This window comes from Orycteropus afer, unplaced genomic scaffold (genome assembly GCF_000298275.1).
Source record: "Orycteropus afer afer isolate SDZICR_OR568_19922 unplaced genomic scaffold, OryAfe1.0 scaffold00342, whole genome shotgun sequence".
In the NCBI taxonomy this organism is placed as follows: Eukaryota; Metazoa; Chordata; class Mammalia; order Tubulidentata; family Orycteropodidae; genus Orycteropus; species Orycteropus afer.
The window spans coordinates 3,090,189-3,102,968 of record NW_006921929.1 but is presented as its reverse complement, the minus strand read 5'-3'; the positions used below and the strand labels follow the sequence as shown (position 1 = coordinate 3,102,968).

General features: G+C 40.3%; 1 protein-coding gene across 1 annotated transcript in view; it reads right to left on the bottom strand.

Moving 5' to 3' along the window:
- The window catches only part of DARS1 (aspartyl-tRNA synthetase 1), a 76,901-nt gene extending 67,769 nt beyond the window's left edge, over positions 1-9,132 (bottom strand). Inside the window, exons 1-3 of the mRNA XM_007952498.2 lie at positions 9,061-9,132; positions 6,850-6,907; positions 2,448-2,540 (exon numbers count right to left, since the gene is read on the bottom strand). Coding sequence (XP_007950689.1) covers positions 2,448-2,540; positions 6,850-6,907; positions 9,061-9,132 — 223 coding nt within the window. The remainder of the gene's footprint in view (positions 1-2,447; positions 2,541-6,849; positions 6,908-9,060) is intronic.
- Between the last annotated feature and the right edge of the window lie 3,648 nt (positions 9,133-12,780).

Here is a 12,780-nt window from a genome sequence, read left to right as displayed (position 1 = left end):
AGAAGGGAGTACACCAGGGTTGCATCCTTTCACCATACTTATTCAATTTGTATGTTGTGCAAATAATCTAAGAAGCTGTACTATATGAAGAAGAATGTTCAATCAGGATTGGAGGAAGAATCATTAACAACTTGAAACATGCTGATGACACAACTTTCCTTGCTGGAAGTGAGGATGACTGGAAGCACCTACTGATGAAGAGTGAAGAATATAGTCTGCAGTATGGATTACATCTCAAAATAAAGAAAATAAAAATCCTCACAACTGGACCTATAAGCAACATCACGATAAATGGAGAAAAGATTGAAGCTGTCAAAGAGGTCACATTGCTTGGTTCTACAATTGACGCAAATGGAAGCAGCAGTCTGGACAGCAGATGACATACAGCAATGGGTAAATTGGCTGCAAAGGACCTCTTTCAAGTGCTGAAGAGCAAAGATATCTCCTTGAGGACTAAGGTGCACCTGACACAAGCCATGATATTTTCAATTGCCTCATATGCATGTGAGAGCTGGACAATGAATAAGGAAGACCAAAGAAGAGTTGCTGCTTTTGAGTTGTGGTCCTGGTGAAGAATGCTGCAAGTACCATGGACTGCTAAAAGATCTAACAAATCTGTCCTGGAGGAAGTACAGCCGGAATGCTCCCTGGAAGCAAAAATAGCCAGACTTCGTCTCACCTACTTTGGTCATGTTGTCAGAAGAGACCATTCCCTGGAGAAGGATGTCATGCTTGGTAAGGGAGAGGTTCGACGAAAGAGGGGAAGTCCCTCAATGAGATGGATTGACACAGTGGCTGCGGGGATGGGCTCAAGTATAGCAAGGAATGTGGAGTTGGCATGGTACCAGGCAGTGTTTCGTTCTGCTGTGCACAGGGTCACTATGAGTTGGAAATGACTCTTGGCACCTACAACAACATGACAGAAGCCAATCTGAAGAGGCTACATCTATATGATTCCAGTTACATGATATTCCAGAACAGGTGAAACTACGGAGACGGTAAAAAGACCAGTGGTTGTCACACATTTGGGGCAGATGGCAAAGGGAATGAATAGGTGAGCACAGGGAATTTTCAGGGCAGTGAACTATTCTGTATGATATCGTATAACATTATACATTTGTCAAAACCCACAGAACTGCATAAGGCAAAACATTTGCCGTTTCAGTATCTTTCACATGCACCATCTTAGTGATATTACTTTAATCATGTTGAGCAACAATCACCACTATCCATTTCCAAATTTTCCCTTCACATTTTATAGAAACTCACTGCCCCAGGGAATTATTTCCCCTTCCCACCTCCTTTCCATTCCTGGTAACCACCAATAAACTTTGGTCTCCATATGTTTGCCAATTCTAGTTACTTCATATACATGGGTCATACATTATTTGTCCTGTTGTGACTGACTTATTTCACTCAGCATAATATTTTAATGGTTCATCTATGTTGCAGCATGTATCAGGTCTTCATTTCTCTTTATAGCTGAGTAATATTCCATCGTATGTATGTACCACATTTGTTTATCCATTCATCTGTTGATGGACAGTTTCTATTTTTTGGCTATTGTGAATAGTGCTGCAATAACACTGGCATACAAGTACCTATTTATGTTCTTATTTTCAATTATTTTGTTCTATACCTAGAAGTGGAACTGCTGGGTCACAGGGTGAGTTTGGTTTGATTTTGGTTATGGTAACTCTGTTTAACTTTTTGAGGAGCCACCAAACTGTTTTCCACAGCAGCAGTACCATTTTGCAATTCCACCAGAAATGGGATGAAGGTTCCAATTTTTCTACATCTTTGCCAACACTGTTGTTTCCTGTTTTTTTGCATCATAGCCATCCTAGTGGGAGTGAAATGGCATTTCGTTATGGCTTTGATTTGCATTACTCTGCTAATGACACTGAATATCTTTTCAAGTGCTTGTTGGCCATTTGTGTATCTTCTTTGAGGAAATGTCTATTCAAGTCCTTTGTCTATTTTATGATTGGGTTCTTTTCTCTTTTTGTTTCTAAGTTGTAGGAGTTCTTTATATATTCTGAAAATTAAACCCTTATCCTATACATAGGAGCTCTGGTAGCATAGTGCCTAAGGCAATTGATTGCTAACCAGAGGCTGGCGGTTCAAACCCACCAGCCACTCCTCGGGAGGAAGGTTGGGCAATCTACTTCCGTAGTGATACTGCCTCAGAAACCCAAGGAGGGGTCGCTATGAGTTAGGTCTGACTCGATGGCATATAACAACAACAATAATCCTGTATATGGTTCCTCAAATTATTTTGAAGGATATTTTACAGAGACCTACAACTGATTAATTATGGATAGTTTACAATAATTTAAGAAAATAGAAAGTTTTTTTTTAAATATTTACTTGCCTTATAAGGAATTTGCAAAACAAACTCATAAAAGTTCTTACTAAAAGGGCTTTAACCTTTAAACAAGTCTTACCTTTAGCTCTGCTTGTATGAACCCTTGCACGCACCCAAACAATTTCATCAGCTTTTTGAACTGTCAGGTCTCTAACTCGAACCAAAACTCGATCTGTAGCAAATAAGTATTTACAAAGAAATAATTATTTGACAGTTAAGTATTTATCATCTTAAAAAACAATTCTCAATTCTGTTAACAATGTCTTCTCTATCACCCTCCATATACAATTTGCCTCAAGTTTTATGAAATGTACCATCTAGAGGGTGGGTTGTCTGCCAGGCTTGGAAAATCAAAGTATTTCATTCCCTAAAACACAGTGAGTGACTGATCTCAGGAAGGACATGTTACTCAAACTGAGCTAATCAGAGTTTATATACAGACTCAGGTTGCTAAGCTATATAGGTCCAGGGCTGTAGTCACCATGTTTTCTACCATGAGTGTACAGGAAGGGAGAATTAGGTCAATATTCTAAAGGAAACAGAGTCAAAAAGAGGAGAAAGACAGACTTCCTTGAGCTCACAGATCTAACCACACTAGATGCCATCTCACATTTTGCTTCCTAGTTATGTGAGTCAATTTTGGCTACAAATGAACACCAAGTATTACACCCCCAGTACTCATAACAAAGCACTACAATCCATCAAAACCAAAACCAAACCAGTGCCATCGAGGAAAACAGAACAGAACTACCCCACAGGGTTCTAGGGCTGTAAATCTTTATCAAAGCAGGCCACTCATCTTTCTCCCATAGAGAGCCTGGTGGGTTCAAACCACAGCCCTTCTGGTTAGCAGCTGAATGTTTTAACCATTGGAGCACCAAAGCTCCTACAATCCATCTAGAGTCCCCCAAACAGGAAAACTGTGAGAAAACTACCACCATGTGAAAATAGCAATACAAGGCAAGATCCAGAAATCATTTAATTATTGATGTGAATATTAGAGAAAACTTAAAGTATTAATTAAAAGCACAGTAACAGATATGACATCACATTATCAAGTAATAAAAGATCCCTATTTTCAAAGGTTATGCTGCCTAATTGTAACCAGACCAGTCAGTATCACTATAGCCAGTAAAATTTAGTAACTGCAATACTAAAACCACCTTTTTTTTTTGCAAGGGGGATGGATATTATAATAAAATCAAACTATAAATACATTCTACCTTCTTTGTCTAAGTATATTTAAAATGTCTCTTGAAACATGATACAGCTTAGAGAGAACTTGATTTACAAGACAATACCATGGTTCCCATGGACCATTCCCTGGAGAAGGATGTCATGCTTTGTAAGGTGGACGGTTGAGGAAGGAGGGGAAGGCCCTCAACGAGATAGACTAACACAGTGGCTATGGCGATGGGCTCAATTATAGAAAGGATTGTGGAGCTGCCGCGGGACTGGGCAGTGTTTCGTTCTGCTGTGCATATGTTCGCTATGAGTTGGAAGCAACTCGACAGCACCTAACACACACCATGGTTCCCATTGTGAAAAGCAGAGAATGAAAAAGGAATTTTAAAGCCACTGGACAACATGAGAGGTTTTCTGTAAAATGCTGTCAATGGTCCTTAGGAGTGATTCTGACTTCTAAGTCAGTTGTGGAAACTCAGACAAAACAAAGTGTAAAAGGGAATGCAAAGACAAAGCAGCATATTTTAAAAGGCTGATCGGAAAATTCCAAGGTTGGAAAAGCAAACAATTGACTGAATAGGTAATCAAAACTCAAACAAAACAGAATAGCGTGAATCTAAAGAGTAGAATTGAGTTATAAATGTTATAAAATGTACTGAAGAAAAGAAATAGGGTAATAGCTCTTCTTTCTTGTGGAATTCCAAGTTATTAGCATAGACAGTGTTCTCAACTTTTAACACATCCCAATATACTTGAAGGATAACACGCCCATAAGCAATAGCAAACTAAGGCAAAGATTAGTGGTGATAGGGTTTTATATTGAAAATCTATTTATTGTCTGTCTCACAGTTTTAAGAGTAACTGGCATTTGAATGAAGAAATTTAAAGAAATGGAAGCAGATGGAAAAGGAAACTTTTGAGCAAAGTGTTAGAAGAATTTTAGCAGAAGGAGGCTTGTTAGTGGAAAAGCAGAGCAGTCTATGGATCTGCCAAACAGGAACAGCAGTATGTCAACAGCTGTTTAGGACCCATATAAGAGATCCAAACTCCAGTGAGCTTTGTGTTAGAACTCAGGAAAAGTCCAGTCTAGGAAGACCCCTAAGGTGAAAACAAAGTCTCAAGTGACTTCTGCTTGCCTTTGTAGGGAAATGTTACCCCCTACACTCTACTGGTTATAGCCTATTTTATATACTATTACTTTACTTCATCTCTTTATCTTTTGGGAATGGTTCAACGTCAGCAAATTACTTTGGTCTCTAATTGTACACTTTTCTAACAAAGTTGGGAAGGAAAAGTGATTTTGTGATCATACAGTAAATAAAATTAAAAATGACAGAACGGACCTAAACCAAACCAAAAACTAAACTCACCACCATGAATTTCAACTCATAGCGACCCCCACTGGGCTTCTGAGGCAGTAAACTTTACAGAAGTAGATAGCCCCATCTTCCTTCAGCAGAGCGGCTGTCAGGCTCCAACTGCTGACCTTCTGGTTAGCAGCCAAATGCCTTAGGCACTGTGCCACCAGACCTAACTCACTGTTGTTGAGTAGATCCCGAATCATAGCGACTCCTCCTTGGGTTTCTGAGGCAGTATCTCTATGGAAGTAGATTGACCAGTCTTCCTCCTGAGGAGTGGCTGGTGGGTTTGAACTGCCAGCCTTCTAGTTAGCAGTCAAGTGCTTTAGGCACTACGCCACCAGAGCTCCCCCACCAGACCTAGATACGTATTATTTCCAAAGCATAAAATTCACAGGAAGGCCTCTAAACTGGAAGAACTTAATACTTGGTACTTCCAACTGGCCAGTAGTATTTAAAGGTCTGTATGGTACCAAAGATTGAAAGATATAATTTGAGGTACCTACCAAAGGAAAAGAGATTGTTAAATAGCTGAGTAAGAGAAATCTATTGATATTAAAATACAGAATAGAAATAAATGTATACTGATAAAACCTATTAAGTCTAGAAGAAAAAATTAATATGACAAAATAATTTCAAAGAAATATTAGAAAGTTAAAAATGTTATTAACAAAAAAGGGAGCAGTAATAAGAAAAGATGGACTGAGAACTAAGAATAATTAGTTTAATTTCCAGTCACTTAGGCTAACAGTAAATTATACAGGAGGAACTTTAAAACTCAAATTACCGTCACTGCCCAAAGAGCCAGAGAAGATTGAAAGATCATGCAGTGGGTCACCTGAGTGAGCCAAGTTACGGATCATTTCTCAACCTTGGTTCCATGCAGTTTTCAAAGGTGTTGTTTGAATTCAATGAGAACATGAATTGTTGAAAGAGCCTAGGATTATTTGCAGGGTTATGGCATCTACTTGAGTTCTATTCAGTGACAGAATCCTTGCCTTCCATGTGGGAGACTTGGGTTCAATTCCTGGCCAATGAATGTCATTCATGCCACCAACCATCTGCCTGAAGAAGCTAGCATGCTGCTATGATGCTGAATAGGTTTCAGCAGAACTTTCAGACTAAGAAGGCCTGGTGATCTACTTCTGAAAATCAGCCAAGGAAATCCCTATGGATCACAACAGTCTGATGTGCAACTGCTCATGGGGATGGCACAGGACCAGGGAGTGTTCTGCTCTGTTGTGCGTGGGGTCGTCACAACAAGCAGTGTAGGAGTTTTTTTTTTAAAAAAGGTCATAGAAGCAAAGTTAAGGGGGAAAAGTCAAGAAAAAAAGAGAGTAGCTTCATTTAAGTACACAAAAAGGATGCAAATGATGAAGGCGTTAGGTATTATCAACCACTCTTCCTTTAGCTCCAGACCAGAGTTAAATCTCTTGCTTACCTAATCACTCAAGGAATATTCTTTGTATAATTTACCATCTAAAATATACTATTTAATCTACAATATTCACTTAACATATTTTCTTCCTTTTCTAGCTTAGGGGCTCTAAACTGTCAATGGGAGCTCTGGTAGCATAGTGCCTAGGCACTTGACTGCTAACCAGAAGGCTGGTGGTTCAAACCCACCAGCCACTCCTTGGAAGGAAGGTTGGGCAATCTACTTCCATAGAGATACTGCCTTGCATATCCAAGGAGGGGTTGCTGTGAGTCGGGGCCAACGCAATGGCACGTAACAACAACAACAAACCGACAATGTTTAAGCGAAATTTAATTCTACACAGGGTTATGGCATCTACTTGTGGTGTAAGTGTGATTTAAGCTTTTCAGAGTTAGTCCCCTAGAACCAATCCTACTTAAAACTTCATGAAGAGCTTTCCTGGAATCAAAAAAAGCAAACAAACAAACAAAAGGTTTTATTAATACAACATAGCTACTAACCTGGTTTTTCTTGTGATTGTATCATTGAAGATACTCCATATCTTTCTTTAGCATAATCCTACAAAAAAATGTTTCTGCATTATGATTTTCTATTTAAAGACCAAAAGCATGGCACACAAATAACAGAATATAAAAATGAATCCATTTAACATTTCAGAATCATTTTATTAGAGAGTCAGTAGTTTTAGAGTGTGGAAATCTGTCACACATCATTTACATATGTACTCTATTGAAAAAGAGAAAGTGCTCACATTTTATAGTTAGTTAGTTTGCTTTGAAGATCAATACCCCTGGATGGATATACCATACATAATAGCACTCTCAGATAAAATTACACACATGTACAACATATTTTAACTACATTCTCTAACAGGGAGATTAAACTACTTCAAAGCAGGAATATAAATTTCCTCTTGAAGGGATAGGATGAAGTACCACAGTTTTATTAACTTCCTATTACAGGAAGAGATGTTCAAAGAGAACCAATGTTTTGGGTAAGCTTTCTGAACACCAGATGGTCCACAGTTTATAGAAACTGGAGATCCTGGATGTAAGCTAGCTACAACTTTCCTTTTGTAAAACATCATCAATAAATTTGCCAGTTTCCTATTCCTTAAAACCAACATTAACTATCAGGTTACAAATTGTTTCACATTGATAACACAATATCAAAATTTTTGTTACAGATATAAAGTTAAGAACCAGAAATAGAGACTTAGGATCTAGACTATTATTAGTCAACAATACTTTTAAATAAACAAGTGGCTGTTATTTTAATCTTAGTTACTTTACCTCTAAAATGACCTCTTAAGATCCTTATAGCTGTAAAATGGATGTAACACAGCCACAATGTACACATTACATCTGCAAGGGTGCAATGTTAATTTAAATGATCACATTAAGAATGCACTAATTTTCTTATACTTTATAATTTAGTGTCTGCATAAAAACAATTAGCTTGTCACTCTATAGCAACCTGTTGGAATTATCTCCTTTAGATCTGAAGGATATTGGATTTTGTGTTTATACCAAAACAGAAGAACCATATTATGGTACTGACTGAACAATTTTTTTTGTGTGAATATAAAAAATATACACCTTAAGAACAAAGATACCTGGGCCCCTGTAGAGTTATACAAAGTATGCGGGTAGCATACATAGGTTAAAGTGTGTGAAAAGATAAAAAAAAGTATTACCCATTTTTCTAATGAATATTGTTTATATTTCAGTAAACCTTATTCCATTTCATTTTCTGAGCTAATCTATTTCTTGTGCAGCTTTGCACAAATCAGGATTCCTCAACAGAACAATCAGGAGCTGGCCAGAGATTCAAGTTCAATATTCCTACAGCACACACAATTTGCTGGGTGATTCAAACATTCATTTCTGACAAGTACCACGCTAAAGGACCACTAGGTGTTATGATTTACCACGTGAATAAGGGTCATTTCATCTCAAAAGCATTCTCTGCAACCTTCCCTATCGACCTCACTGGGTCACTGAGCAGGAGAAAAGAATAACATAAACAACAAGTGTTCTTTAAAGCTGTCCTATTGAAAACGATCATTAAACAAATCGGCAGATTGTTTGCTAAGTACAGTTTTTACTTGCTAACCAGAAAGCTGGTGGTTCAAATCCACCAACCACTCCTAGAAAGGAAGGTTGGGCAATCTACTGCCGTAATGACACCGCCTCGGAAACCCAAGGAGGCGTCGCTATGAGTCGGATCCGACTCCACGGCTGCGAGTTTGATTTTTGGTTTTGGTTTTTACTTGCAAAACCATTAGCACCTAAGCCTGAGTAAATATCAATTATCAGGGGGTATTTAAATTTTTCCCGGGGAAAGTATATTACGTGAAAGATGTGCCTAACACATGGAGAAGTAAGTGTGACCCGCCGCTCCTACTTCCGGGTCGATTTGTGCTTCACGCACACCCCACCCCAGGGACATGCTTCTTGTGTGGGAAAAGACTTCCAGGCCCAGGAATCCTAAAGAGATATGCAGTCCAGAGAGAGCTTGGTCAAGCTGCTCGCTCAAGGGCCCTTAAAGTCCCGATGGCAACTTCTGGGGCCCGGACACCAGGCCCGCAGCCTGCAGACAAAGTACTGACAGGGCCTCCGAGGACAGGGCCCCGCTCACCCTACTCCCTCCCTCAGCGCGGTCTGGTCTTGGGGTCTGCCTTCCCAGGCCCAGAGAAGGAGGAAACCCACTTCCGCGGCGTCCATGATGTCCCGCGGCTTCTCCTGACCCTTGCGGCTGGCGGTGGCGCTGGCGCTGGGCATCGGGACAATGGGACTAGGAAGCAGCAGGGGCAGCGATCACCACCCTCTCACGCAGGGTTCCATATACCAAGCCAAAGGCCCTTCTCCCTCCCGTACAGTCTCCTCCCTCCAGGGACACGCGCTCAGACTCCGCGTGTAAGAACGGCTCCCGAACGATCGCGATATTTGCAGATACCTCGAGATCCCGTAGCTCTGTAATTGGGCAGCCAGCCAAGCGTCGCGGACTCTTCCAGGTCTAGTCACGCCTCTACGCTAGTCTACCCCAAATTGAAGGGCGTCCCAGGGAATTCGTTATTTTCCTGCAGGATTGGCACTGAGGGGCGGGGTCTGAAAGTAACAGGTGGCGCACTCCGGAGCGCTCCTGGCGGTGGGTATAAGCTCCATCACTCTTCACTTAGACACCTGCGGCGTTTGCTGTGCCCTGCTTCCTGCTCTAACACCCTCTTTCGGCTTTGACCGCAGTCTATTCGGTAAAACACCTACCCAGGCCCTGTCTTCGCTCTCCCAGGATCGGTGCCGCAGCCTGAGGTCACAGGAGGACTCTTCGAAAGTCCTTAGCACACAAGAGTGCTAGGTTTTAGGTATTTCAGTTGGTATGGAGGAATAGGGCACTGGCATCCAAGTGATAGGAGTCCTGGTGGTGCAATGGTTAGGGACGCTCTGCTAACTAAAAGGTCTAACCCACCCTATGGCTATCTGAGCCTGTAAAGATAGTCTAGAAAACTGTTAGAGACAGTTCTCTGAGTCTGAATGGACTTCGTGGCACACAACAAATGAAGCGTGAACAGTAGCAAAAAACTTAACACATTTGTACCGATTGCCTAGACCTTTTGTGCTGTTAGAAGCAGTTAATGGCCTTGGTTGTTTAAAGGATGAATCTGCCGAAGTTAGTTGTTTTTTTTTTTTTCAAAGTCTTGTCATTCATAAGCCCTTTCTAGCAATTGAAAGTAATTTAAAGGTGTGGTGACATGTAGTTTTCTCTGCTATACTTTATGCTCTGTCAGAGTTTCACTGTCTTAGTCGTAGATAGGCACAAGTGGGCACAAGCAGTTGTTAAAACAGTGCTACTGGACCCCAGTGCAAATCAAAGACCTCTGGAGGCTCCCTCATTCGGATCCTGGGGTACAGTAGTGAGAAAATGGCCATGATCCCTACCCTGTGGAGCTTACCATCTAATTGCAAGTGTGGTAAATGCTATGAAGGGTAGCTGCTTAGTATCTGGTGCTAAGAAGGTATTTCTTTGGGCACATTTACTTCAAGCCTTGTGAGATCTGGAGTGCAATCTGGGCTAAAGATAAAGATGGGTGAAACACCTGCAAGTAGGTGGTTATGGAAGCCTGGTCAGTGATGAACTTGCTTAGTGTGAGAGGATAGGGTAAGCCCCAGATGAGGCTTCCAGGAGTGCCAACACTTAGACGTCAACTACAGGAGGGAAGAGAATGAACTTGCAAAGGCGGCAGACAGGAAGCAGCTAGAGAGGTAAGAGGAAAACTGAGTGTGTGTCACAAGCCACAGAAGAGAATGTTCCAAGAAAAGAGTGTCTTTGTTGTCAATTACTCCCTAGACTTAAAGTAAGATGATAATTGAAACATGTCTATTGGATTTAGGGACAGAGAGATCAATGGACTTGGCAAACACTGTTTATACTAAAGTGATGGAATCAGAATGGGCTGAGAAATGAGTGAAAGTGATGAAATGATAGTAGTAAGATAACTGCAAACACTTACACTTGGCCGAGCAGTGTTGTCAGAGCTTTACGTAGTATTAACTCATTTAATTTTCACAGCCACACTGAGGGAGATAATGTTACAATTTTCATTTTACATAAGGGAAATTGAGACATAGAGAGTTTAAGTAACTGTCTGTGGACTCGGAGCCATTAAATGATGTATTTCTGTTCAGAGGGTATGGTGCCAGAATTCATATTCTTAGTTACTATACTTTTATTCAGTATTGTCCGTTTCAGTATGTGGGACAAGGATCACAGGGAGCTAGCACCTGTGGCTTGTTCTTCTTTTCATTGTCTATGTAAGCGATAAACTCTAAACCTGAAAGTGGCGTATTGTGTCTTTACTGATCAAAGCAATAAGGTCTTGACCTTGGCATTCCCTGTCTTGTGTGTGATTGACAAGAATCAATGTGGGGTTCTGCCAACTATCAAATACGTCCTTTCCAAATTATACATTTAAGGGTCAGCAAAATGACTTATGGATTTGTCCACGGACCCACTAAACTCATTCTAGGTTGGAACACATTTCCCTTTAGAATTAAAAACAAAAAAAACAAACCCAAACTCGCTGCCATCAAGTTGGTCCCACCTCATAGCGACCCCACCTTGAATTTCTGAGGTGGTATCTTTACGGAAGTAGGTTACCCCGTCTTCCTTCCAAGAAGTGGCTGATGGGTTTGAACCACCAGCCTTCTAGTTCCAAAAAACCAAACTCATTGCCATCGAGTCGGATCCAACTCATAGCGGCCCCTCTTTCGGTTTCTGAGGTGATATCACTACGGAGGTAGATTGCCCAACCTTCCTTCCGAGGAGTAACTGGTGGATTTGAACCTCCTGCTGGTTAGCAGTTAAATTTCTTTCTGCCAGTGTTGTTGTTAAGAAGTTTGAAGTATCATTGTGATTCCTGATCCTTTTTATGTGACTTTTTTCCCCCTGGAAAAAAGAAGCTTACAGGATCTCTCTCTGTTGTTGTTGTTGTTATTTGCTGTCGAGTCAGACCCGACTCATAGTGACCCGTCCTTGGGTTTAGGAGGCAGTATCACTATGGAAGTAGATTGCCCAACCTTCCTTCCGAGGAGTGGCTGGTGGGTTTGAACCACCAGCCTTCTGGTTAGCAATCAAGTGCCTTAGACACTATGCCGTCAGAGAAAAGGAGGGGAAGAAATCATCAAAGAAATTTTTCATGAAAATGCCCCGCACTAAATAATATGAGTGTCCAGGTTGAAAGGGCCTGCTAAGTGTTAAGCACAATGAAGAATTCAGATTCACAGGAAGGCACACATTGTAAAATTTCATTGTATTAGAGGGGCATTTTCATGAAAAATTTCTTTGATGATTTCTTCCCCTCCTTTTCTCTTTGCTTTCTTTCTTGAACTTTTATTATTAAAATACTAGCCTTTCTGAGCTGGTCTTCTAATGTTTTATCATTTCTTTCCATTTTTCCCTCTCCATGAGTTTTTACTCTGTTTTGGGAGAGTCCCTTGACTTTATCTTCTGATCTTTCAATTGAGTTTTCATAATTTCATCATGTTTATAATTTCTGAGCATATTCTTTTGTTCTCTGAATGGTCCTTTAAAAAAAGTAGAATCCTAATCTTTTTTTAAAAAAAACATATATGCAGTATCTTCCTTATCTCTTTGTATTAATGAAGTGATTAATTTTTTTTTTTAGGTATTCTCTTTACATACTCTTATTTCCTGTAAGTTGCTTTTTTCCCCTATTTGTTTTAATCTCCATCTACCATGTTCAAGACCTACCTCAGCTGTCTTACTGTCTACTTATATTAAAAATTGGTGTTAAAAAGCTGCTAGAAGGTCAGCTTCTTTCTGGGAATACCAGAAAGATGTTTACTTGTGTTTTATTGACTATGCAAAGGCATTTGATTGTGTGGATCATGACAAATTATGGACAACATTGA